Source organism: Boleophthalmus pectinirostris, unplaced genomic scaffold, assembly GCF_026225935.1.
Source record: "Boleophthalmus pectinirostris isolate CB_2022bp ecotype Guang Dong unplaced genomic scaffold, ASM2622593v1 HiC_scaffold_440, whole genome shotgun sequence".
In the NCBI taxonomy this organism is placed as follows: domain Eukaryota; kingdom Metazoa; phylum Chordata; class Actinopteri; order Gobiiformes; family Gobiidae; genus Boleophthalmus; species Boleophthalmus pectinirostris.
This window is the reverse complement of record NW_026571371.1, coordinates 24,609-50,000: the sequence shown is the minus strand read 5'-3', so window position 1 is coordinate 50,000 and position 25,392 is coordinate 24,609. Positions and strand designations below refer to the sequence as shown.

At 35.6% G+C, this 25,392-nt stretch overlaps 5 protein-coding genes across 6 annotated transcripts; 3 read left to right on the top strand and 2 right to left on the bottom strand.

The window, feature by feature from the left end:
• Positions 1 to 6: 6 nt before the first annotated feature.
• Positions 7 to 3,867, top strand: LOC129411434 (legumain-like). The gene is made up of 4 exons (XM_055162246.1): positions 7 to 238; positions 928 to 1,098; positions 2,575 to 2,642; positions 3,461 to 3,867. Exons 1-4 carry the CDS (start codon positions 44 to 46, stop codon positions 3,501 to 3,503), a joined length of 477 nt encoding a protein of 158 aa, XP_055018221.1. The 5' UTR covers positions 7 to 43; the 3' UTR covers positions 3,504 to 3,867.
• A 746-nt stretch (positions 3,868 to 4,613) lies between these two features.
• On the top strand, positions 4,614 to 12,684 carry chp1 (calcineurin-like EF-hand protein 1). The gene is made up of 7 exons (XM_020936785.2): positions 4,614 to 5,019; positions 5,182 to 5,254; positions 6,773 to 6,853; positions 7,519 to 7,646; positions 8,160 to 8,221; positions 10,327 to 10,449; positions 11,328 to 12,684. Exons 1-7 carry the CDS (start codon positions 4,953 to 4,955, stop codon positions 11,379 to 11,381), a joined length of 588 nt encoding a protein of 195 aa, XP_020792444.1. The 5' UTR covers positions 4,614 to 4,952; the 3' UTR covers positions 11,382 to 12,684.
• A 4,070-nt stretch (positions 12,685 to 16,754) lies between these two features.
• On the bottom strand, positions 16,755 to 19,155 carry oip5 (opa interacting protein 5). The gene is made up of 5 exons (XM_055162245.1): positions 18,874 to 19,155; positions 18,383 to 18,449; positions 18,084 to 18,206; positions 17,752 to 17,833; positions 16,755 to 17,544 (listed from the first exon to the last, which is right to left on the bottom strand). The coding sequence occupies exons 1-5, from the start codon at positions 19,040 to 19,042 to the stop codon at positions 17,461 to 17,463; spliced, it is 525 nt and encodes a 174-aa protein (XP_055018220.1). The 5' UTR covers positions 19,043 to 19,155; the 3' UTR covers positions 16,755 to 17,460.
• A 390-nt stretch (positions 19,156 to 19,545) lies between these two features.
• On the top strand, positions 19,546 to 22,583 carry nusap1 (nucleolar and spindle associated protein 1). The gene is made up of 12 exons (XM_020936795.2): positions 19,546 to 19,725; positions 19,867 to 19,935; positions 20,022 to 20,198; positions 20,391 to 20,502; positions 20,585 to 20,647; positions 20,759 to 20,871; positions 20,948 to 20,995; positions 21,104 to 21,288; positions 21,451 to 21,608; positions 21,719 to 21,835; positions 21,927 to 22,032; positions 22,269 to 22,583. The coding sequence occupies exons 1-12, from the start codon at positions 19,636 to 19,638 to the stop codon at positions 22,354 to 22,356; spliced, it is 1,326 nt and encodes a 441-aa protein (XP_020792454.1). The 5' UTR covers positions 19,546 to 19,635; the 3' UTR covers positions 22,357 to 22,583.
• A 2-nt stretch (positions 22,584 to 22,585) lies between these two features.
• Positions 22,586 to 24,911, bottom strand: ndufaf1 (NADH:ubiquinone oxidoreductase complex assembly factor 1). Of its 2 annotated transcripts, none has more exons than XM_020936797.2 (6): positions 24,826 to 24,911; positions 24,674 to 24,730; positions 23,925 to 24,464; positions 23,228 to 23,413; positions 22,927 to 23,001; positions 22,586 to 22,825 (listed from the first exon to the last, which is right to left on the bottom strand). In XM_020936797.2, exons 3-6 carry the CDS (start codon positions 24,438 to 24,440, stop codon positions 22,685 to 22,687), a joined length of 918 nt encoding a protein of 305 aa, XP_020792456.1. In that variant the 5' UTR covers positions 24,441 to 24,464; positions 24,674 to 24,730; positions 24,826 to 24,911; the 3' UTR covers positions 22,586 to 22,684. The 2 variants fall into 2 exon arrangements, with proteins under 2 accessions (XP_020792456.1, XP_020792457.1); XM_020936798.2 differs by having other exon boundaries at positions 24,674 to 24,735; positions 24,826 to 24,892.
• Between the last annotated feature and the right edge of the window lie 481 nt (positions 24,912 to 25,392).

The window sequence follows — 25,392 nt, the reverse complement described above, 5'->3', positions numbered from 1 at the left end:
AATGTATCTGCTTTTGTTCCTCTCTGTTCAGACTCTGTCCCACATGAAGGTGATAAAATTTCAGGGTGGTCCCAAAGTCGTGTCTCAGCCTGCCCCCGTCGCTCTGCCCCCCATCTCCAACCATGACCTCACCCCCAGCCCTGACGTCCCACTAGCCATCCTCAAGAGGAAGATGATGGCTTCTAATGACATCATGGAGACAAAGGGTCTGCTCATGGAGATAGACATACACCTCAAGGTAAATTATCATGATTAAAGTTATAAAGTCTTCAAAAATATGTGTATGTGTGTGTGTGTCTGTGTGTCCCCCACTATCAACTGGCCACAGGAGGCCAAAAGTTGCTAATATGGGCTTTGTCAGCGAATTAGGCAGTTTTTAAGGCAAGAAAAAGCACTTTTTAAGATTAAGCACTTTTAACCCTTTGTTCTTTGGATTATGACAAAACCAAAGGCTTGTCAAAAGGAAAAGAAGCATATTCACAGTTCTGTATGACTCCACAAAATATTGCAATAAATATCATGATATGCATATCATGAATAATTGTACTGAGAGATTTGGATATCACTACATCCCTAGTGATGATGATTAGGAAGCATACAGTTTGTCATTAGATCTAAAATACTTTCTTCATAGCCCTTGTATCCAATTCAGTCATAACAATGTTTGACTTGCCAATGAAATCTTGCAGTCACTGCAATTGTACATTAATACATTGTTTATTCAGAAGGAGAATTAGATTTGCATGGCTTTGTGATTGGAAAGTTTACTTCTAACTTGTTTATTTGGTTTTATTAGTACCTATGGTTGACTGGTTTTGTAAATCTAATCTATCTAAAAATTTAATCAATACATTTTCTTCTGTACATGTATAATTTCCCTCAGGCTATTCTATATACATAATACTGGTTTGTTATATATTTCTTCAGATCAGGCAAATTTTGGCAGAGAACATGTTCCAGATTGTTCACACTGTGACCGGAGACAAAGTCAAAGCTCAAGACATCGTCAGCAGCAGGACCCCTCTGACCCAACACCAGTGCTACAAGACTGCACTGTACCACTACAGGGACCACTGCTTCAACTGGCACAAGACTCAGGTACAGCTGCATACCAGAGAACAGGGGTGGGCACTCGGCTATATACTGAAAACGGATAATATTGCAGTTGTTGTTCTGAAGATAAGCTAAATTAGAATATCGAATATGTTGTCTATAAATGAAACAATAAAAAATCACACCTAAAAAGAGCTAAATAAGTGCATATCTAAGGTATAAAGTGATATGTCTGCACCATAATTGTCTTTATGGTCCATTGGCACGTTAGCTCATTCCTGGTGCATTTTTAAATGATTGTGCAAAAATATGGCTAGGACTATAAACAATAATATAGTTTATCACATCTTGGTGGTACATTTTGTATAATCGTGATAGTGAGATAATAGTCTTTATATCACCAGACTGTACAGAGAAAACAATAACTCTGAATGTTGTTTTTTTACTAATGAAAACTACAATTCTGCAATAGTTGTTTAAACATGAAACTTATATTTTTCATAATTATTAATACTTGTGATATTTTTAAACCATCAGCAGATATATGATTGATGATTGTAATATTAGTGTTTATCTCAGTTATTTTTAAGTTATTTTCAAATCTAGATCCAACTCCACTTTATTTCTATAGCACATTTTACAAACAAAGCAGTTTCCAAAGTGCTGCATAGAAATCATAAAATCAAGACAACAAAAAGGTAAACTACTCAAATTTGGTCATACCAGTCCTAAAACAATAAAACCAGTAAAATCTAAATAAAAGCAAAAACCATAAAATAGCAGTAAATAAAATAAATAAAAGACACAGAGGACCACACAACTCACGCAGTGTTAAAAGCCAGAGAATAAAAGTGGGTTTTAAGATGACTTTTATTTTGACCATGATAAACTTAACAAAAAATTTCGGTCTGGTACCATGCCTACATGACAAAACACAATAGAACAGCCTTTATGCATGTATTTTTTGTGAATTATACATATAACTCATTTGAGGTTTCATTAAATGTCAAATGTCAGCAGACAGAAAACAGATATGACATCTGGTAGTTTATGGTTTCTATCTAAAATAATTTGGCTTCACTTCCATTTTCTGCACATGATTTTGCCAGTCCCACTTCATTGTTGAAAATCTATCAAGCTGCATAATTAGAGTACTAAAAATAATCCATGTTGTAGAATTATGAAATGTATGTTCACCTTTTCTCATTTGGTCTTAATTTGAGTCAATTTTAGTCCTGATTTAGACTTGGTTTGGTCCGGTTCTAGCGGTCCGGTGTCCTGGCCTAAGTACAGGTTTAGTGCCTTTTCGATATGGCAAATCTGTCCTAATATCAGCACAGCCTTATATTAAGAAATAAACGTACTCTTCAAATTTTTATTTCACGCTGCATATTTGCACAAATTTTCCTTGTAGCAAAGGAAGTCCATACACCTGTGTATCTCGAGGGGAAGTTTGACTGGGTCTTTTCTGTCTCTAGCGCTTGCATTGTACCTGTGATGATCTGTTTTGTCTGATTTCAGTATGAATATGCCTTGAGACACCTGTACGCTCTGGTGAACTTGTGTGAGAGGGGATACTCTGCTCAGAGGTACAGTTTAATAATACTTCCTGTATGTCCCTTTAAATTGTTATACATATTGAAATCATATGGACATGTTTGCCAACACAGATTTCAGTTCATCAGCAAAATCTGTCTGACACATCTACACACCTAGCCTTCTTTTCAAACAAATCACACATCAATATTGACTTTAATCTTAGCTTTATTTTAACACAGCCTGACCAGAAAAAGCTGACTTGGAACTTTGGTTAATGCCGTCGGTGAAATACTGTTAAACAAGTCTCTCTCTCATAAAATGATTGTCTGAAGGTAGCTAGCATTAGCCACAGTTTTTCAGTTAGTCACTTTCACCTTTTTGATGAAAACCAAACACCTAAACAGGATCATGAATGCTCGTTGATCACATGCTCCTGAGAATGTTGTTTAAATCCATTTTGTATGTTTTCTTGAGTTTTTAGACAATCTAATCTTTTTTGTCTGTGTTTATGTCACTATGGTAACTGCTGATGTTACCACAAAGTACCAGTAGATTTTCAGGAGATTATTAGTTTTGTTCACTGGCAGTAGCAATAAAATTTATTCTGATTCTGATTTAATGGAGAGATCTAGAACTAATCCTCAGTCAGTCAAAGCATGTGAGTTAAAAATAGTCAAATCTTTTCCTCCACAGTTTGGTCTTAAATGGTTTATATGGGTACATTAAATAATATTGAAAGCCATTTTTACTTGCTAAAATTAAATCAAGTAGATATCAAATACATTAGATAAATACAAGGATAAATGTTAATGCTTTTTTCATATTGCCTAGCCCTATGTTAAATTAAATGTTCCTTTTGTCTCTTCAGCATTCAGAAGGCTATGGACTTTGTGTGCCTCCCTAGCTTCTAAAAGGATCTGCCCCTCTCCTTTACTGTGAAAAGAGAGAACTGCATTTTGCACTGCTGAAACACCAATCAAACCAAGCCTATATTATTATGAGTGCACTGTTTTACTTGTTGATATGTGAACTGATTTTAATTTGATTTTTTTAACTGGTTTTATGATGAGCTGCACTTTCACTGTGAGCCATATGGGTAATTTTTATATTTTTTAATCGTGTTTTTAGATTACTGACGTGTCATTTGTTGCTGAATGCTTTATGGCCTGATGTGAATGTTGAAAATGTGGTTTGATATGAGGAAATACAAACTAAATGTTAACTGAACTTCATGAGTCTTGTCAGGGGGATCATAAATAAAATTTTACAAGCCAATTTTCTGTCTCTTTCATTTAATATAGTCTAATTTGGGGTATTGAGTTGTTGGTTCATTTTATTACACAAGTATTAATGACTTAGTTTTTATTTATAAAGATGCTTGCAATACACCACCACAATAATTACAGCTACAATTACGTTATATGACTACTGCCACTGTGGTCACTCCAACTGCACTATTATTACAGCTATTATAACAGCTACTATTACAATGTTATCACTTATTTTCACCCTTTACTCTGTCCAATTAAAGTTCACACATGCACTGCTAAAAACAACAACAAATGATACATTACTTTCCAAAACAATAAAAATATGTCATTGTTATTTGGGGGATATTGATGAATTGTAATTTTATCGTAATTATGAGTACTGTTCAAATCCAGAAAGCAGAATGGCGTTGCTGGGTTTACTTTTCTCAAACCTCAAAGTCTTTAGGACAGTGTGAAACTAAAAGGTTATTGAGTTGTGTGGACTTTAACCAAGGATTCAGCTAATTTTTTCAGTTGAAAACAGTAAAATAGTAAAATACTGTAAATCAAAATCAGTCAAACAATAACTATTAAAGTAAACAAGATTGATCCTATATTAATCCTATTTTTAAGTGTTGAAATTACTGCCATGATTTGGCTGCATAGTTATTTTGGGGATATTAACGTCTTTGGTTTCAGAAGATGCATTACCCGATTGTGACTATATATTTGGACAGCAGGTGGCAGAAGAGAGTTAGAACGGCTCTGTGTTTCACCTGTAAACGAAGCGCAGAGGGAGTGTGAGTAGTTTTGCGTATTTTGAACCTGCCCTCTGCTCTTTTTCACCTCCTCCTTCATAAAACAAGAAGATCTCTTGAAGAAAACCCATGAAATCTGGACACAAATACCACCCTCTTTATAACATCGGACATAAACTATTGAAATAACAGCGAACATTCACCAATCTTGTTCTTTTAGCATCTAGATAGCCTTTAGCTGTTAGCTTGTTTGCTAACAACCGAGAACAATTTGTGCTAATATCTGATTATAAGGAAAGACAAGTGTTTTAAAACCTCATAAGATAATTTTAAACATCTCAATCTTCTCACGATGGGGTCCCGTGCATCGACGTTATTGAGAGAAGAGGAAATAGAAGAAATCAAGAAGGAAACTGGATGTAAGTTATGTCAGTATGTTATAGCTTTGCAATATTTTGTTATATATAGATGACATTGCTGAATTCAATAATGATACTGTCTATATGGCTATCTATATGTGTGTGCGTATCTTATTCATACTTGCTTCATCCTAATCAGCGTTTTATCTGTGTAATTTCCAGTTTCTCACAGTCAAATCACTCGCCTGTACAGCCGCTTCACCAGCTTGGACAAAGGTGAAAACGGTACTCTGAGGTAAGCTGGTCTGATAACAAACATACTACAGTGATTAAATATATGGATCAGTAGGACTACTATCTGTTAAAAGCAATCACGTAGAATAAGTCATCAGATCAAAAAAGAAAACCTGACATTTAATTGTCCAATGATGCTTTTAATTACTTCATAAAATGCAACATGTCTACCATTTTTAAGACTCAAAGATACACTTTTTTGGGATTTGGGATTTTCTGTGTAAACTTTAGTAAGACCAAAGAGAACAATTTAATGTACATACTGTAATGTTTTGTCGATAGCTAGTATCTTCATTATAGAAGATACCTTTTGTTGTCTTTATTGTCTGAAATTGTGATTGTAATGTATGAATCGCATTACTACTGCAGGATCTTGAGTGATCTATTGGATGCCATACTTGAAGTTGACATTTTGAGCAAACTTTGATCAGTGTTTCCTAAACTACTGTCAGTCTCCAATGACAAAGAAGCCCTTGTAACTGTTACAAAGAGGTACGAGGAAGAATGCTTTCATAATTAACTTGTGTCCTTGGTTTTTCCTCCCTTTTGCATTTGAATTTTTCTATTGTATGTCCCAGTTGTTGTAAAAAAACAATGAAATAACTGCATTAAAATGCTAAACAACTACATTCACAAACCTGTTAACTTGATCTCAAATGTAATCACTCCCAAATCAATGCTTATTTCAAACAGTTTCAATTTACCTGGTGAAAGACTCCTCTTGGGGACATTTGCATTTGTAGTTACTGATTTTTGTAGTTTGCTATTTACCATGTGTTGACTTTATCCTCTGTTCTCAAAATAACTAATAGATGAAGACTTGAGTAATCATTAAACATTCCTTACTCTTTTCTTCTATAACTTTTAAGGGTCAACAAACAAAAGCTACCGTTAGTTTCAAAGCTAGTTGAATGTCATTGTTTACACATAACAAACTGCCAGTCTGTCTTGTTCTGGCACTTTGTGCCCTGTTACTTTACTGTCACAACATTTTCTGCTCTGTTTAGGATCAAGGTGACTTTTTATTATCTCTTTGTTGCCAAAATGTTACTTTGCATGCCTTTTATACATGTAGAACCTTACTCATACAGCCTCTGATTAAATTAATTCACAGCTTTTATAATGTTCCTTTGTCATACAAGTTATGCTCCCCTGTTAGTAATAACTAACTTGAAAGAGGTTTTGCCCTTTGACAAATTGTTACCATTTCCCAGTATTGTACTGCTTTGAAGTGATTCAACAAGGCTCACACACTTTATTTACTCCCACAGAGTTCTTCTGATTTGCTACATTTCTGAACCCTTCCTCACATTTTATTAGCGTTATGAATAGTTTTGGAAAATACAGGTGAACAGGATGAAGATAATTTCCAAAATCTGACAAATTGCTCGCATTCCTGATCCTGATATTATTTGACAGTTTCTTCAAGTTAATCAACTTAGTATTAATTATATGTTTTGAAACCTCTATACCTTTCTCAAATTATTTTTAGTAACACTGTTTGATATTTTGTTTTCAGTCGAGAAGATTTCCAGAGGATTCCTGAGTTGGCCATTAATCCTTTGGGCGACAGAATCATCAACGCCTTCTTCCCCGAGGGGTGGGTTATGTCTGGTATTTGTGCAATGCAGTGGTGATGACTGATAGAAATATGGCTATAGGTTCATTTATTTTCGTTTTGGACATTATTTAAGTATGTTTCCTTAAATAATGTTGCTTTTTCTATATTTAAAGACGCACAATGTAACTTTTGTATTGGAGGGTCTGCTATCTATCACAATGGAGATGTCATGACTTTGGCTGGAGTGTTTCTGACAGTATCACATTATGGGTGCTTTTATTGCTTAAAAATGCCCTGAATAACCGACATGTTACTGCTAGTGGGCTCGCCTCTCCATAGACCTAACCTGTAACTTGACTAGATGGATTAATTTAATGCCTTGCGGTGAAATATTCCAAACATCTCCATAGCGACAAGCAGGGTTTTTTTGCCTACTCATTATGGACCTTTTCTTATGAGCAATGTAGTGGTTTGCCTTATAGCTTTGAGCCATCAGCATCCAAGACTAAAGAATCCTTTTTTCACACATTTTAAACTTGTTATTTATTGGATTTATTGGGTTTAGCTGGACTTGTTCTTCCTGTTTTGCCCAAGATTTCAAGGACAAGGGAATATTTCAGTGATGTTGAATTGCCACCGCTCTCATAAATGTAAACCGCAAAAATCAAAATAGGACTGTCTAAATCTGCAAATTGTGGTTTCAGGGAGGACCAGGTAAATTTCCGAGGCTTCATGCGAACATTGGCACATTTCCGACCGATTGAAGACAACGAGAAAAACAAAAATGCTGCAACGTCTGAGCCTCTAAATAGCAGAACAAACAAACTCCTCTGTAAGTGCTGCTTTTAAATGAAATGGGTCTGATTCATGACCAGTTTTGGGTACATTCAGTGAAGCCGTGATTGTAGATTGGTAGGTTAAGCAAAGATTTAGTTCTGGTTTGGACCTAGTTTTGTCCTGGTTCTGTTGTAGTCCCTTATAATGTAGGAGCCGGGGTTAGTCCTGGTTTAGTTTTTTATTTAGTTTTTTTTTATCAAGACCATTTAAGTCATTCATTATTTTCCAAACTGCAAAATGTAAAATATTAGATAATCCATTTTATGTACGTAATTTAGTCCTAGTTAATTTTCATTCCTTTTTGGTGCACATCTTGGGTTAGTTTTTCTGTTTAGTTCCTACTTCCTTCTGGTTTTTGTCCTGATGTCATGATGTCTTATGATCACGGTCATTCAAGAGTAGTGGTAGTTGTAAGGTTAGTTATAAATTGAAAAATGTTTGGGAGTCTCTCTTATACATTTAACTAATTCAAAATCTTCTATATTAATTCATTTATTTTATTCTACAGTTGCATTCCGGCTGTATGACCTGGATAGGGATGACAAGATTTCCAGGGACGAGCTGCTACAGGTGAGAGTGGGAGGGTCAGACCTGATTCATGCAACTCAGATTTCGGCTCATTATTCTACAACAAAAGGCTAAAATAAGCTCCTCTTGAGTTGGTGCTATTGCGTCCTTTCCACAGCCACACCCGTCCCACCAACACTCAATCAAATCACCCCTGATCAGATTATTATGGGTACTAGAAGCTATGTTTTACAGCATATGCTTTTGTATTTGTTTTATGATTTCAGGAACTGATGAAACTGTTTTGTTTGTTAATGCTGCTAGCCACAACACTATTTAAATTATTGTGTAACTTTGGTCACAGCCTGAACTAATCTGTCTTGCATTTAAAAAACTGCAGGATCAGTATATTTTTATATAATAGCACATTTCATAAACAAAACCATTTTTAAAGTGCTGCACGATACAGATAAAACATATCAATAGAAATATAAACTAAAGCTCCACTAGTCCTCATTAAGACACTAACACTGGTAAAATCAAATAAGAGCAAGAATACCAGTAAATAATTAAAAGATAAAAAAACTAAAAATAAATAAAAGACACAGAGGCCCAAACAAGTCACGTGGTGTTAAAAGCCAAATTATATTCTAAGCCAGGCAGTTGAAGTACTATATTCTACATACAAGCAAAGATACAAGATATGTGCTTCAAATACCCAAATCCTTCCATTCCTCGTAAACAGCACAATAAAAAGCAGAATAAAAAAATATTTAAAATAATAATAATAAAAATAAGTAAATATAATTTCATTATAAATCTTTTTGTAGGTATGTTTTTAGATAGCTTTTTTCCCCTCGGACTGCTAATGTTTATTTATTTTGACCCACTATGCAAAAAGGTTTGGGCACCCCTAATCTAAAGAGTGTAATTCAACTTTCAGTTATAATTCTTTCTGTCTTCATTGTAATTCAGAATCTGTTGAATACATGAAATTAAAAAAAATGTCCAAGAGAAAGCTCCATATCATACTGCTTAATTTGCTCTTTGTTGTGAACAGTTTATTGCTTTTAAATGCAATAGATAAACCCCAACAACATCTAGTCCATTACAATGCCCTAAGCTTTCTTCTTCACTTTCCCATAACTGTGGTACTTACAACTTGAGACATCTCTATTATGTAACCTGAATTTCAAAGTACTCTTTCAAGATGACGAAACTTTGCTCTGGTCCTGATAATGATACGATATCTGCCTTAAACTCCAGGTTCATTCGGTCAGACTGTTTTGGTGACATTGTGTGACCTGTAATTGCTTCAAGTCCGGGTTAAATGACTCAAGCTAATCTTCTGTTTAGTTCAAAATATTGAGATGTCACCTGACATACTATTTCAATCTGCTTCGCCAAGTACAACTTGAAGTCATGTTTGTCACTTATTTGTCACTTATTTGTCAGTAAAGTAAATAACAATTTTTGTGGAGTGATCATCAAAGTAAAAACAAATTTACTGCATGTATTTTTGAACATTTTTCCAAATCAAACACTTGAAGATATTAAATATATGATCTTAAATATGGTCAGGTACCAGTGTAAGTAAAATCTAAACTAAGATATTGCCTCTCCACTGATCTGACCTTTAACTTGACCAGCCATGCCTCCTGCTTGTCTCGAAGGAAGGGTGTAGCCATACTGTGGAACATTCTAAGCAAACAATAAGATCTTCTTTGAGAAAACAGGTGGCATACTTTCTACCAGAAATTGTGAAGTAAAGAACTAGTAATATTTGACCTCCCAGATCTGCTTTTTTCTGGTCCAAATCTAGTCTTGTTTGTAGACTGAAATAGGCTCATTGTAGTTTACTGAATGTGCTTGGTGCTTAGGTGTAAACTATTTGCTGTTCCTCAAGAGCTACAAATTAAATCATAGTCACATTTGGAGCTTGTTGTCACTCTAATATCTATGTGTTAACCACAAGACACGTCAGTTATGTGGTGCCAGTGGTAAATAATAATAATGCCTTACACTTTACAGGCTTATCAAAGCCCCTCAAAGGGCTACACTGTAGTCATTATTCATTCACTCCAACTCCTTCGACCTTCAGGTTGGGGCACCACTGCTCTAATCACTGAGTGTAGCATATTAAAGATTTACATGTTTGTTGTTCTCAGGTTTTGAGAATGATGGTTGGAGTGAATATTTCAGACGAACAGCTCGGCAGCATCGCAGACAGAACCATCCAGGAAGCAGACACCAATGGAGACAATTCAATCTCCTTCAGCGAGTTCATGAAGGTACAGACAAAACACAGTGACCACATTAGGACAGGAGGAGGTAGATTACAGTTAAGGAAATTTGGCTACATAATGTAATGCCTGAATCTTTTAGAAAAGCTGTTTTTATTTAAAGTCTACCTCTTACAGCAGATATGTTATGCAAATTCAAGTTTTCAGAGCTTTTAATCATATTCTAGTCATTTCCCCTCACCATTTATTCACCCGAAGTTGGATTTGGAGTGATTCAGGTCTGTTTGAGCAATCTTTAATTGCTTATTTTAAAGGCACCATTTTGCCTATCAACTCCCATTTTCACTGCTATCAGCATACGCCCACTGCTTTGTTGTGATGTAATTTACGATGTCAGCTCTCATTGGGCACCGCAGTTTTCTAATGTGGAAGTCAGCGAACTTGTTTTGTTTATTAAGTCGTTTTACATTAATTAAAATTAGCAAATTATAACATAATGATCCACCGGTCTCATAGATTACAGTTTTATAGCAGACACTCGTTAATGGATGTGTAATTTGTAATTTCCTTGATATTGTGGATTTAAATTAAAGAAAAATATTTATTAGGAAAGAGAAAAGTAAGTTACCTTTGTTGATTGTCAAACATGGATCCCTCTTTATTTTGCATCTATCAGAATTTCAACTCTTTTATGTTTAGATGTTTATTGTGGTTTCATAAACAAAATGTAACCTTATGATATGTGAAGATTATCACCAGATAAAGCCAAACTTTTCTTTTTAACTGACAGCATTCACACTTGTATATTGGTAATGCACTGGTTTGTGTAAGGAAACTAAAGCCAATATCAAAAGGGCTGATCCTGTGCAACCATCAACTGGTCATGTGAATTTATAAATATATTGCCCTGTTTTTGTCTGTGGTAGGTGCTGGAGAAGGTGGACGTAGAGCAGAAAATGAGCATCCGGTTTCTCCACTAAGTTACATTTTAAAGGTTTTTGGACACAAATCATTTCAACCTTTCCTCCAGCTGCTGCAGCCCTCAGCAAGATGAAGTGTATAAGTGTGTGGTAGTCACTCCTCAGTGCTCTTCAAACCAGGAAAATGGAAGTTGTGTGCCTTGGGTAGTTTTATGCAAAGTGATCAGTCACACCTTTATTTATTAGATAATGATTTTTATTATTATTTTTTTTTTTACCATGGTACAATTAACTTTGCTTCTGTAGTACATGCAAAAGTGATTACTGTTTATACATCTTGCCATAAAAAGGGTGGTTGTTTCGTATTTTTTGTTATTTGGTATCTCCAAACTCAATTCTATTATTACAGTTGAATGCAAAAGTGGCTAAATATATAATTTCTAATCCACAAGTGCCATGGTTTAGGTTCTCTTATGTTGGACACTATATCAGCACTAATGAGCTAAAGATAAGCTAAAGCTTAGTTTTTGCATTGTATCATACAAGATACTGCCAATAATTTGTGTAGGATGAAGGACCTATTTCAAATGCTGTCCAATGCTAAAACTTAATCTGTGCTGAATAGTTTTTATTCCTCATTATCTCCCTGTCTCTGGGACTGGGGAGACACAGTATTTGATTTGAAAAGTACTGCTTTGAGTTCACTAAACCAAAAATAAACTAGGATTAACTTGGACTAAACAAAAACTTTATTTGAGACCGGTAGGTCAAATCTGACCATAGTATTACTAAACATTTATTTGAAATTAAATCAAGACTCCAGTTCTACCAGTAGACTAGTACAGAGTCTAGTTGTATCTATATCACAGAGAATCACTATCATAGGATTATATTCACACAATACTGAAGTATCTATTTTTGGGCAAAGGAAGGAATTTAACCAAAACACACAAGTCTTTCAAGCAAGTTTCACCAAGATCATGTCACTAAATGTTGTTTGTTCCTGCGATCTGTTGTCCATTTGCATCGGTTTAAATTGTTGACATAAAATAGGAAACCAACATCTATGCCTTGTTTAGTGTCAACATCATTCTCTTCCTGTCTGGTTAGTTTACCTAACCCCAAGGGAAAATATAGATTATTCTTTCTATTAATATATTGTATGTACAGGTAGTCTTTATAAACACTACGTCTTATGCTTTAATCTTAATCTTGTGTGTTTGTTAAATAATTATAAGTGAACCATCCAGAAACTACTGCAAACAGCACGGCCATTTTGTGATCCTCGGTCAGATGTAATGTGATTTTGGTCCAGCTGTCATCAGTGATTCTTGGATTTGATTTGAATAAAATAAGTGCCATACATGGTTTTGGTGTTTATTTATAATGAAATATATGTGAAGATTTGAATTACAGATGCAGCTTTAAACAGGCAAACTTTTGATCCACAAGGGAAATTACTTGGACACAGTACCTCACATATCATCAAGTACAATTTAATTTCATTACTGGAACAGTGAAGTCGTTTTAGTGGCAAAAGCCTACATTTTAATGTTTTTAGTTACAGTATGTCCCACAGCACTGCACCAAAACTTATGTATTTCCATGGAGACAAAGTGGTGATGTTACCAACCATAGATCAGATCTGTGGAACGGCAATCACGCTCACAATAAAAATGCATGTAAAATAATTGAAAAGTTCGTTTTTACTATAAAAATGTAATTTAAAAAGTTCGATGAATGTGTTTAATACCTTACTGTGTTACATTCCAGGCAAAAGTGAATCATTAATCTATTACATAATAAAGTGAACGGTCTGAATCATACATCAAACTTTATTCTGCTGCAGTTGACAGTTCGGGTTCGACTGCTTCCGGGGTGGGGATTTGGCGCTTGATTGACAGCCCTTGCGTCCAATCAGCGCGCCTTTTCTTTGGCTCGAGGTGGGAGAGGAAAAATGGCGTCGGACTGAGGCTGGTGAAGAAGGGGACGAGGGGACCTTCTCCGTCCTTTCGAGGGGGAGACTGGAGTTTCTCCGGAGGAATGTGCGGAGATTAATATTAAAAAGGACACAACTTGACCGTGTTTAAGTAACGGAAAAAGAGCAACCGTACAGTTTGTTTGAGAGACGCATTACCGCGGACATGGAAATCCTTTGGCTTTTGTTTACCATTGTGTGCCGCTGCAGCTAAAGCCACAGCTAAGGTCAGTGCTCATCAGTCTAAATAACATCCTTTATATCTGGCTATTTAAATTACATTCAACTTGAAGCTTAATTTTACGCAATAACGCAGTTTGCCACAGTTACTCACAAGAGTCTTAAGAGTTACATAAGTACGTACGAGAGAGCTATAGCCTATGAAAATCACTATCTGTATTGAATATCACCTCCTTGAAATAAAAAAGTTGTCCATCTAATTTAACAGAAAAAAAGGATGTTGTGAAATGGCATTCAATGGAGAGACAATGCTAGAACAAGTATCTTAAAACGTACTATGATTGCACGTAAAATTGTTATTCTTAGTGTTTACCTGTGTAGAAGAGAATAATTAGTTTTCTGTGGGTAGTGGTATGCATAAAAAGTATATGTATCTTGGGTATAATAATGCTACTTAACCTTATATATTTTTAGGCAACATGAATACAGAAGATGAACCAGCAGTAGCCCACATTGGAGCCACCTTCTGCACCCATCCAACCCTTTGTGCTGAAAATGAGAGTCCATTATGAAGATGACCTCATTTGGGCTTTAGGACATCGTTGCCCATCCTCCGGCAGTTTTCTGCAATCTCTCCCTTTCTCTCTCTCTTTCTCTCTTCCAGTCCTCCCTCTGGTCCTGTCCCACTTCTGCAAATAAATCTGTGAGAAGAATCATTGTCTCACCATTAGGCGCATACTGGCTAAATACATGAGGGTACATCTTTCTTTTGGTCATCCAAATTTACCTTCTTCCCTTGTACTTTCTAAACAATTGTTTTTTGTGCGTGAGCATAGTCTGTCAGTCATAAAAACCCTTTTGAAAGCTTAAAATGTAAGAATAGTTTAAGAACAAATGGCTAACCTTTCCTATTTTTTCTATGAAGACACATCTACTGTAGCAAAGATCAAGGCCTGTGATTCAGATAGCCTCATATTATATATAGTTTTGTTTTGCACTACCTCATTGCCAAAAAATAGTAAAATTAGTAGCAGTTTTATACTTGAGTAAAATGCCTTTGGTTTATGACAGTAGTGAGAGTTCAGGCAGTGGTGAAAAAGCCCAAAATATAGTCTAAACTTCAAAGAATTTGTCTTCTATGCATCAGTGTCTGTGGAGCTTGCCAAAATATAGATTTTATTTTAAAATTTCTCCCTGGGTGTGTTTTAGAATTGAAAAGTTGTTAAGTTTAGTCAAAGTGAATAGAATTCAATAATTAACTATAATGTTTTAGTTCTCATTTTTTTTGCTTCCCTTTTTAAACTGATGTTCATACACAGTAGTCTCAGAAGCAATGGAGAGTGTAGCTGACCATTTTAAGTAGTATTTAAAAGTATATTAGTGCCATGTCTCGAGCACTACCTATATTCAATCCTTCATATATCTTTCATTATTTTATGGATTGAGTTCACCCATTAGAAAAACCCTGGTTCCACTCTTCTAAAATATCTTCCATTTTCTTTTCTATTGTCTTGCTTGTATTTTATCATGTTAAACCGGGATTTGTGCAATATTTTATCTAAAAACTGTCATGTTGTTGACCAAACTGTATATTGTAAAAAGTAAACAAGTGACAAGTTGTTTGAAAAGCAACAAAATCACCAATGTCTTCCATTAAGATATGTATAGACTCATGTGCATTAGCATTTAGCTTAGCCAACATTAATGTAGCCATGCATGACCAGTAGTAACGCTTGCTTTGACAAATAAATAGTAAAAGAAACCCACTTTTAATCTTAAGATGGAACTCAGATGTGTAGTGTTTAATCAATCCAGGTATTGGGAAATTTAAATTTATGATGTAACAAGATTAGCAGTTTAGTGCTATGTTCATGTGGTCCTCAGATTTTTCTCATTTGTTTCCTGCCTTGAAAACAGTTTGGTAAAGCAACAATGGTAATGTTGTCTATATTATATTCTATAACATTACCATGGTTACTCATTAACAAAAGGGTGTTTTTTTTAATGTTTTTATAAAGGTCTAGACCTGTTTTGAGTTGAATGTTTCTAAGGACGCCATGAACGCAGCATTAGTCCAGTATCTATTTAACTTCTACTCCCAAACCAACAGTATAAAAGTTTAAGGAACAATTAAAAGTCTTGCATGTAGTGCTTAAATACTTCAAAAATGCAAACCAGTTGTAGATTAATCTTGTGAAGCATCCAAATCAATGGATTTTCCACAGACATCCCAGTCAAAATGCAAAAATTATCAAATAGAAAGTTGATGTAGCGTTTTGCTTTGAGATCTTGCATAACATAAAATCATTACATTTTATCCATACAATTGTATTGGGTTAGATATTTAGAAGCAATAACCTACAAATGCATGATTTAATACCAGGGTGTTAGTGGTTAAGGGTAGCATATATAAATGATAGTGTAGCCCTCCTTAAATCTACTTTTTATTTTTAACCTTTTAAGAATAGGGAGTTATATTCAGTAAGAACTGTGTAGCATAGTGGAAACACACTTTCCCATATGTTTATATTTTTCAAAGACTATTTTCCCAATATTGCACCAAAATACTTTGCAAACATATTTTGCAAAAATATTCTTTTTTGTACAGAAACCCATTCAATGACAACATATGTTCTCTTAAAAATATAGACTTTAAGTAACTGTGTGGCTGCAAAACTGACATCCAATCATACTTGACACTTGTTTGGAAAAGCACTTTGTAATATTTTGCCTCATTTAAGACCATTTCTCATCATTGTGTCTTAAAATTCTGTTTTTTCTTCAAACACTGTAAAGTGGGAATTTATAATCGAAAACGTACATAGGCAACAATGATATTGATGTATGGGTTTTAAAAATATGCATGATTTAGGTGAACAATGAATGATTTGTATTGCATGCAATAATCCAACTTTGTAATGTGAATGGGTGTAACCTTAGGCTGTTCATATCAGATGTTTGTTGTGATAAGTGATGATCTGGGGACAAAGTTTGGCACAGCAAGTAGTTTTTGTACTGCAGGAAAGGATATTTTAAATCTTGAACGTCACCTTATAAATGGTACAGCTTACTATTTTGGGATAATATAAATTTGGTGTATGCATAACAGAAACAAGAAAAGTTCATCTAAATATGCTTATAAAATTCTCTCTTACATACAAGCTTGCGATTGGTCATAAACAGAATATCTAAATGAACTTTGATGTGCAATACCCATCTTTATTCTGGCTTGTTAGTCAAGGGTGATGTGAAGTATGAACAAATAGCAGCATGGCTTATTTTTGGCTGGTTTTAATCGTAGAAAGTATATAATCATCAATAAGACCATAAAGGAGTAGGTTTCTTTGTATTTGTTCTGTCACACCTGTTCTGTCAACCTTTGTTCCTAAAGATTAATAATGGTAAATGTTACAAAGTGATTATTGACTTTGGTGATCACGTTTCCACTGTTTGCGGTGGATTGTGTAGAAACTATGCACTCCAGAGAGAGGACGTGGGCATGCTTCTATCTGTGAGCCTCTTCGTCTGGATTTGTATTAAATAAGGAAAAAAAAAAACAGCAATAAAATGCAGCATGGTGCCAATATGAGCCTGTACCATGACTTACTGTTTTAGATTCTCATGTTGGGATTTTTAAATGACATTTATACATTTATTTATATAGAGAAAAAAGGATATTTTTGAGGCTACTATTACAATCACATAGCCATTTTTGTTTTAGTTCTCATGATTATATTGGGATAATACAGGTTGTCAGTTACTTATTAACTGAATTATCTTGATATACCTACAGACACATACCAATCTGGTGTGAGCCAGTTTAACTATGCAAGTTAATTCAACCAACAGTTTGTTGAAAAGGGTTGGACTACAATTTCAGAAAATAGTTGCACAAACACAAGGGAAAACATTTGCTTGAGTTTATAGTACAAACATACTCAGTTCATAGTGATCTAATCAGTGTCTTGTGCAGTTTTTGTCTCAGAAGCTAGAAATTGTGCTGTCAGGAAGTTCCTCTTTGAAGTGGGACATTTGTTTGTACATTGCTTCAAACTTGTGCCTCATCTAAAAAAGATAAATACAGTGATGATAGGATAAAGTATGAGTGGGATATCGGTTTCAAATTCTGTAACTTTAGCATACATTGCAATATACTATTAACAGTTATTTAAGACACAGTACATGAATTGTCGAAATAAATGATATTAGAAACTTCTCCAACCCTTCATATATTTATGTTTAAAAACATTAAATACTTAAAGTTATCCTCACCTCTTTCATGCTTTCTCTGAGAGGCTTCACTTCAAAAGATACTGAAGTCGCTTTCACCATTGAGCTGCTGTTGAGAAGGTAACTGCAAACAGACACATATTCAAGTAATGCTAGTGATAAAACAGCTCTGAATATGTATACATTAGACACACTGTACATTAATAGTGCAAGTCTGCTCATATAACTTTGTGGATTTATTATATCATCTGTAAAAATATGTACAAAATATATGCTGTTGTTTATTAAATTACTAGAACAAATTTAACGCCTACATATTAAAATGCTCAGATAATATATTCCTGATTTCAGAGATGGATGTAAACACATCTCACCAGCTGATGTTTGGTTTATGGAGCAAGAACATGGAGCGGCAGTTTGAGAGTCGAGCTGAAGCCGAGTGAATGATTCTCCCAACGAAAGAACGACAACAACGGCAAGAAAGAAAACTGTATATACTGTGAAGAGAGGACAAAATAAAATATGCCTTGATTATAATTTGTGATCATAATTAACAGATGTAGGGAACTGATAACATGTCTAATTCCAAATCCTGTGTATGTAAAAAAAATAAATAAAATGCTGTACACATTAGACTCAAAACATACTTCAAAGAGTCTTTTATTGAACTTACCAATGAGCCAAGTCTCCTTTGTGTTCTGTCTCCTTCTCATCACTAATGACAATATCTTTGGTTACTTCTGAGAGGAAGAATACAAAACACATGATTTACAAGCCTTTTTACACACAACACACGTTTTGTTACATTATTAGTTACCACAGGAAATAAAACATACACACAGTACACTTAATCTGTGTAACTTTGAATTTAAATATGAATAGGCTAGTTTTGTATTTCGGTTGCATAACAAAGAAACAACAAGGTCAGGACTAATATTACTACTTAAATATTCTTCAGTAAACTTAAACTGACAATAATAACTTTGTAAAATAACTTATTTCTCTTGCTAATAAAAATGCTATTTTTAGTAGGATTTGACAACATTTCTGGGAAGATAAATATAAAAATATACTGTACTATTGCTAGTATAAAGGCCTTGTTAGTAATTTAGCTTTTTTCTGAAATCTTGTGCATTTTTCTGCAAATAATTGAAGCAGTCTCACTCAAAAACAGGATGCAGCCCATGGTCTTGACTTCTCCGCAGACGCTCAGTCCATCTCCTAAAACCGTGTTGCACTTTTCACAGTGGAAAGTCATCCGCCGTCTGTCTATTTCAGAAAGCAACTTTACATGGTCCGAGCGATGCACTATCGAAGTATTGTGAAACTCCATTATTTCATGTATTTGTGGATGAATGAATCTTGCACTGGCGCAATGTTTGTTTGAATTTGGCTGCAGTGTCTTCTTTGTATGATCTTCGTTTGCCTTTGACGAGCGTATAGGAAATTGCGCCACTTGCTGTCTGGAAGCAGTAAACGCGTCTTTCTTCTCCATCAAAGATTATTAGTTTTATTTTCAGAGCATATGAGTAAAAGTAAAAATGAATCATAGGATGATTTATTTTTCACAAGTTGAATGGTAGACGTTCATAAATAAATAGAAAATGGAGTAAGCCATAAAAAAAAAAAATACTAGAAACATTAATATTATTAAAAACGAACTATAACAATGGGTAAAATTACTTCTCTATAATATATAATTTATAATGGAAAATAAAATATTTAGCATTAAGCGAAGAACTATTGTTTATTTCTACTCTGATTGGCTGAACGTAACTTCCGCTAAGGCTTCTTAGCCAATCAGAAGCCGTGTTTTGGTCTATTTTGAATCAGAGCGGTTTTAACCGTCAGCCGCCTCCTCCCACTGAGTAAAGAAACATACCGTGTGTGCGTCGCTTTATCGAAGGGATTTATTTTTTTTATTAAATGACTGATCAAAACATGGATTTGGACTCTATGAGATATGCGGACTTACAAAAGCTTGCTAAGGAGTTGGGGCTTAAAGCTAATATGAAGGTAATGCACGCAAAAAGTTAAATTATTTTACGTTAGATCACAGCACAATCGCACACTCAAGCTAAATGCTGGGTTTCTGCTCTGGTTTTCAATATCTAGTTTTCAACACACTGAATTTAACCTATATTTACTCATCTACAGGCCGACAAACTGCTTAAAGCCGTCAAACAACACTACGAGCAAAAGAAAGAACAACATCAGGACAACAATGTAAGAACTTTTTATGGCAAGTTCTGTCCAGTGTCATTTCTTGTTCCCATTATGCATTTTTCTGACCGATTCTCATTTTCATACAGAATACAGTAAACGACGCTCCTCCCGATCCCCCAAACCCAGCAAAGGAAGAAGCAAAGAGTTCCCCTGCTGTTGCATTTGTCAACACACGCCGAGGGAAGGGACCAGGGGCCAAGAGAAAGATGTGTGATTCTGCAGGACCCGAGACTGGCGCCGAAGAGGCTGCCGGTAGTCCAGAGGTAGGACATATATACATAGTAATTTAATTAAGAGGTGGAATGAACATCAACTATTTGCATATACACAGAGATGTAGTTGATATTTGACAAATTACTAGTATTTGGAGTTTGATAATTCACCAAATGCCATTCAACTATCCAACACTGGTCTTGCCTAAAGGAAACGAAACAAAACGTCCATTCATTTATTAGGAGTCAGTTGTACCAGGTGCATCTGGATCTGCGAAACGGAGACGAGTGTTGGCCAAGACTGAGAAAACTGAGGCTCCCACAGCAAATGAGGTGCCAGAAGCTGCAATCAAAGGTAAAAATCACAAACAAGATGCAACATTACTTGAGCGTTCCATAGTGGAGTTTGCTGTCAATATATCTTTTTTTAATTGCAGCTCCCAAAGGTGGTAAAATCCCTCGTCTACAGAAGAAGGTGCCCATGAAACCTGTCACTCCCAGTAAGTTTACTGTCACTTTATTTTACAGCTTTATTCCACAGTATACAACTGTTACTAGTGCTACTTAATGTTTTCTCTTCTTGGTAAATTTATGCTTTATGATTTTCGCAGACTTTAAGAAACTTCATGAGGCACAGTTCAACAAAATGGAGTCCATTGATTCTTATGTCCAGAGGAAAACCAAACAAATGGAGACTTATAAAAATGCAGTGAAGGAGCTGAAGGTACAAAACTACTTCAGAGCAATTTTAAACCATACATCGGGTCTGGGGGGACAGTAATAACTTTTTCACTTTTTAGATGCTTTCAGATCAAACTAAGCAGCAGATTAAAGGCACATCTGAAGAGGTAAGTTTATAAAATACAATTCGACAAAGAAGAAGTGGACAACATATGTTGAATTTAATCTTCACAAATGGTTGTATCATTTAATAGTGCTTTTTTTTCCCCCCTCAGAAACCAAAGCAGATGCACACCTCCCTCTTCAGTCCAGCTCCTGTCAGTAAAGCAAAGGTAGAGGAGAGGCGCAGACACACGTTACTCTCAGCCTCTAAGACTAAAATTGTACCCAAAAAATCTGTCGGAAAAGAGGATGTCCCCTTCAAACCCACTGTCCTGTCAACACGAAGAATCAATGTACGGTACGTAATTGGTCCCATTGTAATTATTTTAATCTCTTTTAGTCTGTTGGCATTTTATGTAAAACATTTTCTAAATTATCACCCTCACTTGTTTTAATGTTGCAATTAACTAAATAAAATAAAAGATTGTATTTCTTTAAGATTGCATGTTTTTTTGTGCAGGTTTTCGGAGGCTACTAAAGACAATGAACACAAGAAATCTCTGATAAAGACCCCAGCACGGATGTCTCCCTGTGTGGCCTCCAGCACTCCTCAAGAGAAACCAGGAGTGAAGGCGAATGTTGTCAAAGCTACAACTCTGTCCGCCACCAAAACACCAGGTACATTTACACCAACTAATGAATTGACAGTTTAATCTGGAACAAGAGTAATTTGTTTTAGTAAAAGTACAACTGGTGTATAAATGTTTTCTTTTATTTGGTATTTTAAGGAACCTTTGTTTTCACCGGAAACACAAGCACCAGCACCACTCCCGGGACACAGAAGAAAAATGCGTTTGACCTGAAAGCGAGTCTGGCTCGTCCCCTCAGCTATAAACCACACACGGGTACATAGCAAGCACAGAGCATATTTACGGTAGATAAAAGGAATGACATGTATTTAAGTAATTCTACTGTTTGTTTCTACTCCTTTTGTAGGAAAACTGAAGCCGTTTGGAGAAACTAAAGAGAACCCGTCAGCCAACAAGTCAATCACTATGAACTCGCATCAGAAAAATTACAAACAGCACAAAGTTCAGACGAGGTAAGTTCAAGTACATACATTTTAGTGTCACCTGTGATGTGGTCCAATTTGGAAAAGTCTTAATGTGTAGTACTTTAAAAGTATCTAGAGGTCTGCCCACCCTGCAATATGACAGTGATTCTAGGCTATCCATTGAAAGAATTTTGTTTATTTTATAGAATACTTATTTAGTTTTTCCTTCGAATTACCCTGGAAATGCACAGCTCTAAAACATGATTTTTTTTTTTGCTGTATAGGGACGACAGGAGAGTGAAACACAACGAAGACAGAAAACAGAAGAAGAATAATCTCCTGGGAGCTCGGCGAGGCCTTGTCATGATGTGAACATGACTTGCCATTGTACAGTTTCTCTGTAAATATCTCTGTGTTTAGTACAAGTAGCTGCTTTACTTTTTACTGCTTTGATCATTTGTGTTTTATGCCCAGTTTTTAGCGCTGTCAGAATGATGCATTTATGTGTATTGGTGTCCTTGATGTTCAAGTCAAAAGATGTGCTCTCACAATGTTATTTTTACTTTTTGTGAAAATTAATAAAGGACTTTGGCGATGTATATAGTTTCCTGTAGTTTTTTTTTATTGTCAAATAAACAACATGGTCAAAATTCTATCTGTTCATAAGTTAATAATTAAAGTTCATAGTTAGTAGGAGTCTTCAAACTTCAGGGTTTCTCTTGTAAACCTCGTAGGCAAAGTCCTCAGTGTGAGCGTAGTCTTTACAAACACCAATAAAATCTATCTCCAACTGGAAAGGCCCATCCACTTTATCTCCCAGAGTGAAACCAATAGTGTTCACCTATAACAAACCAAAACAATTGTATTACAATTGAGTTATAACTACTGTATAAGACAGAACATGATCTTGAGGGAAGGGTCAGTGCGTTCGCATTCACACACCTTATCCAGCCACAGACAGTGCTGATCGTCTTGTATCCTCCCTCGATGTGTAAGGAAGAATTTAGAGAAGGGTATCTGTCATAACAAAACACATAAGTGACAGTGCCACTTATAAAACATTGATTCCTTTGTTATAAAACAGGTATTTGATTTTGCAATGATAGTGTTTGTCATACAGTGCTATGGTATTGAATTACATGAAATAACTAAAGGAAATTGACACACAAACACATGTACGTTAAAACCAAAGAGTATGTAACAGCTTCGGTGCAACATTAAAGCTTAAGAGGGTTTTTCTTACCTTGACGTCTTGCCAGTAGGGCCCCCCTCTTGTGTACAGGAAGTAGCTGTAGATGTCATCATTCTGATGAGAGAAGAAAGTCTGACAGCCGATGTTGATCATCCACGGACGACCATCTCCTCGAACCCTTAAATGAAGAGTGTTGAAACTGGTCCAATCAAAGTGTTTCTTTCTGTCAAATGAAGCCTGAGAGAGAAAATGTATTAATTGTAATTGTAATGTGTTGTCCACCAATAACTGCTTAGACTACAGTAACTGTGCTGGAAAGTTTCAGAAAACAATTCTGCTTTTGTGGCAGTCAACCACTGGCTCTGGCTCATGCACTGAGCAGTTTTGTTTTTTGAGCTCAGATTTTAACATCATAACATTGGATTTTAATCAGTTAAGAAGTGCAGCATGCGCAGTTCAAAAAGGAGTGTCAGAGAGTAATGGATCTTATGAGATGAGTTGTTTTTCCTGTATCCATGTAGTCTGTGCAAGGGGTTAGCTGAGGAGCTAGTTAAGGAGCTAGCTATGGACAACTTTTTACATTGTATGTGGCAGACAAACTTCCACAGGAAATACTTTGAGTGAATTAACCATTTCATCACCAACTGAAACTGAGCAAAGTAATAGCGAGGCCTTTCCTTCCCTTGTAAGTAAATGTATCTGTCTCTCTTTCTAAACAGACATATGTGTTAAATTTTTAATACTGTACCAGTTTTTGCTTGGACCTCATTGTGCAGTAGCCGCTGTATCTCGTCTCTCCATCTCTGGGTGGTGTTGAACTCAGAGTCCCATAGAGCAAGCATGTATTATTATTCCTTCCAAGCTTCAAATACGCCTCACTTTGTCCACCAATCTCTCGATCTGAAGACACAGTCCACTCCTCAAGGCTCTCTTCTCCTCTGAACTCCCACACAACTCTGTTTTGCTCCAACATATGTTCAATGATTTGCTTGCCTTCGGGACCAACCCAGCGTTCTGCAAACTCCTTTTTCAACAATGCAAAGTTTTTCTTGATGCCCTTTAAACCTTTGGATAAGTCAAAGTTGATTTTCTCCCAGGGAAATTTATTCTCTTTGGGCTGTCCGGGGCGTCTGTAAGGTTCTTGGATGACAGTTCGTTTGGAGGTGATCAGAGGAGATACAGAGGAGGAGAGGAGAAAATGGTGGTTTTGGGAGCAAAGGACTAGCCGGGTTATGGAAAAGCGGGACATCTGGACGAGTGACATTTCTGAAGAGATGTGAATATGTTACTGGACGAGAGAAAAAAAAAAAAGTATTTAGTGATGAGTATGGCAAAATCGTTTCTGTATGCCTGTCAGTAACATGGATCTCTGGCTATCTGTCTATATCTCAAAAAGACTTGCAATTTACTTGTCTTATCTTAACTTAACTTAATTTACTTATCTGTCCGTAATCTAAATGTATTCCTAACTGGCTGTACGATTTTAAGAAGTCATACCTTGTAATTGAGAATTGACGGCTCCGGGTCACTTCCTCCTCCGGATTCTAAGCATGTCTACACTTCACAATAAACGCAGACATACTTTAAGATAACAGACATGACTAATTAATCAGATAAATGAGTTAAATGCAGTCCTTGGCTTCACTTACTCATGTTTGGCACCAAGGAAGGTTGAATTACACCGGAAACACAAGGAGAATCGACTACACTAACCAGCTAACAGCGCCCTCTAATGTATTGGGTGAGTAACTTCAAACACAAAAAAGGAGCCCATTTATAATTTTTTGGCTGTTGATATTGTCAGACTCTTGTTGATTGGAAATGTATACCTTAAAAGACCACGTACAATATTAAAGCTTATATCTTCAGGAGAAGATATAAAAAACAAAACGTGAAATACCATTATAAACAACTCAAACACAATTACACCTTATTTTAAATGTTTTACAAAATAATAACTGCCATTAATTTCATTTTGGTATAGGAGTCCTGGCTGTTTGCAAGGTTATTATGGATGTCCCAGCCTGAAAAAACCCTGCGTTCAGGAACTTGTGTAAAAAAAGACAATTTTCAAATGATAAGGAATATCTTAGATATGGGTATGGATAATGGAATAAGGTGATAAGCAGCTTTTGACTTTAAAATTGGGACAATGGACACCACTGTTCATACACCAAAAGCAATCTGGACTCATGTTTTTGCCATTTGAGCAAGGT

Excerpts from the sequence above, each read along its gene's own strand:
- LOC129411434 (XM_055162246.1), top strand. The coding sequence starts at position 44 with ATGAAGGTGATAAAATTTCAGGGTGGTCCCAAAGTCGTGTCTCAGCCT. Across the intron at positions 1,099-2,574 it reads TCAACTGGCACAAGACTCAG|TATGAATATGCCTTGAGACA; the intron begins GTACAGCTGCAT and ends GTCTGATTTCAG. Across the intron at positions 2,643-3,460 it reads AGGGGATACTCTGCTCAGAG|CATTCAGAAGGCTATGGACT; the intron begins GTACAGTTTAAT and ends TTGTCTCTTCAG.
- chp1 (XM_020936785.2), top strand. The coding sequence starts at position 4,953 with ATGGGGTCCCGTGCATCGACGTTATTGAGAGAAGAGGAAATAGAAGAA. Across the intron at positions 5,255-6,772 it reads GGTGAAAACGGTACTCTGAG|TCGAGAAGATTTCCAGAGGA; the intron begins GTAAGCTGGTCT and ends TTTTGTTTTCAG. Across the intron at positions 10,450-11,327 it reads CCTTCAGCGAGTTCATGAAG|GTGCTGGAGAAGGTGGACGT; the intron begins GTACAGACAAAA and ends TGTCTGTGGTAG.
- oip5 (XM_055162245.1), bottom strand. The coding sequence starts at position 19,042 with ATGGAGTTTCACAATACTTCGATAGTGCATCGCTCGGACCATGTAAAG. Across the intron at positions 18,207-18,382 it reads AAAGGAGACTTGGCTCATTG|TATATACAGTTTTCTTTCTT; the intron begins GTAAGTTCAATA and ends CTCTCTTCACAG. Across the intron at positions 17,834-18,083 it reads CATAAACCAAACATCAGCTG|TTACCTTCTCAACAGCAGCT; the intron begins GTGAGATGTGTT and ends GTCTGTTTGCAG.
- ndufaf1 (XM_020936797.2), bottom strand. The coding sequence starts at position 24,440 with ATGTCACTCGTCCAGATGTCCCGCTTTTCCATAACCCGGCTAGTCCTT. Across the intron at positions 23,414-23,924 it reads TGAGGTCCAAGCAAAAACTG|GCTTCATTTGACAGAAAGAA; the intron begins GTACAGTATTAA and ends TTTCTCTCTCAG. Across the intron at positions 23,002-23,227 it reads CCTACTGGCAAGACGTCAAG|ATACCCTTCTCTAAATTCTT; the intron begins GTAAGAAAAACC and ends TTGTTATGACAG.
- nusap1 (XM_020936795.2), top strand. The coding sequence starts at position 19,636 with ATGACTGATCAAAACATGGATTTGGACTCTATGAGATATGCGGACTTA. Across the intron at positions 20,199-20,390 it reads AGGCTGCCGGTAGTCCAGAG|GAGTCAGTTGTACCAGGTGC; the intron begins GTAGGACATATA and ends TTCATTTATTAG. Across the intron at positions 21,836-21,926 it reads CAGCTATAAACCACACACGG|GAAAACTGAAGCCGTTTGGA; the intron begins GTACATAGCAAG and ends CTCCTTTTGTAG.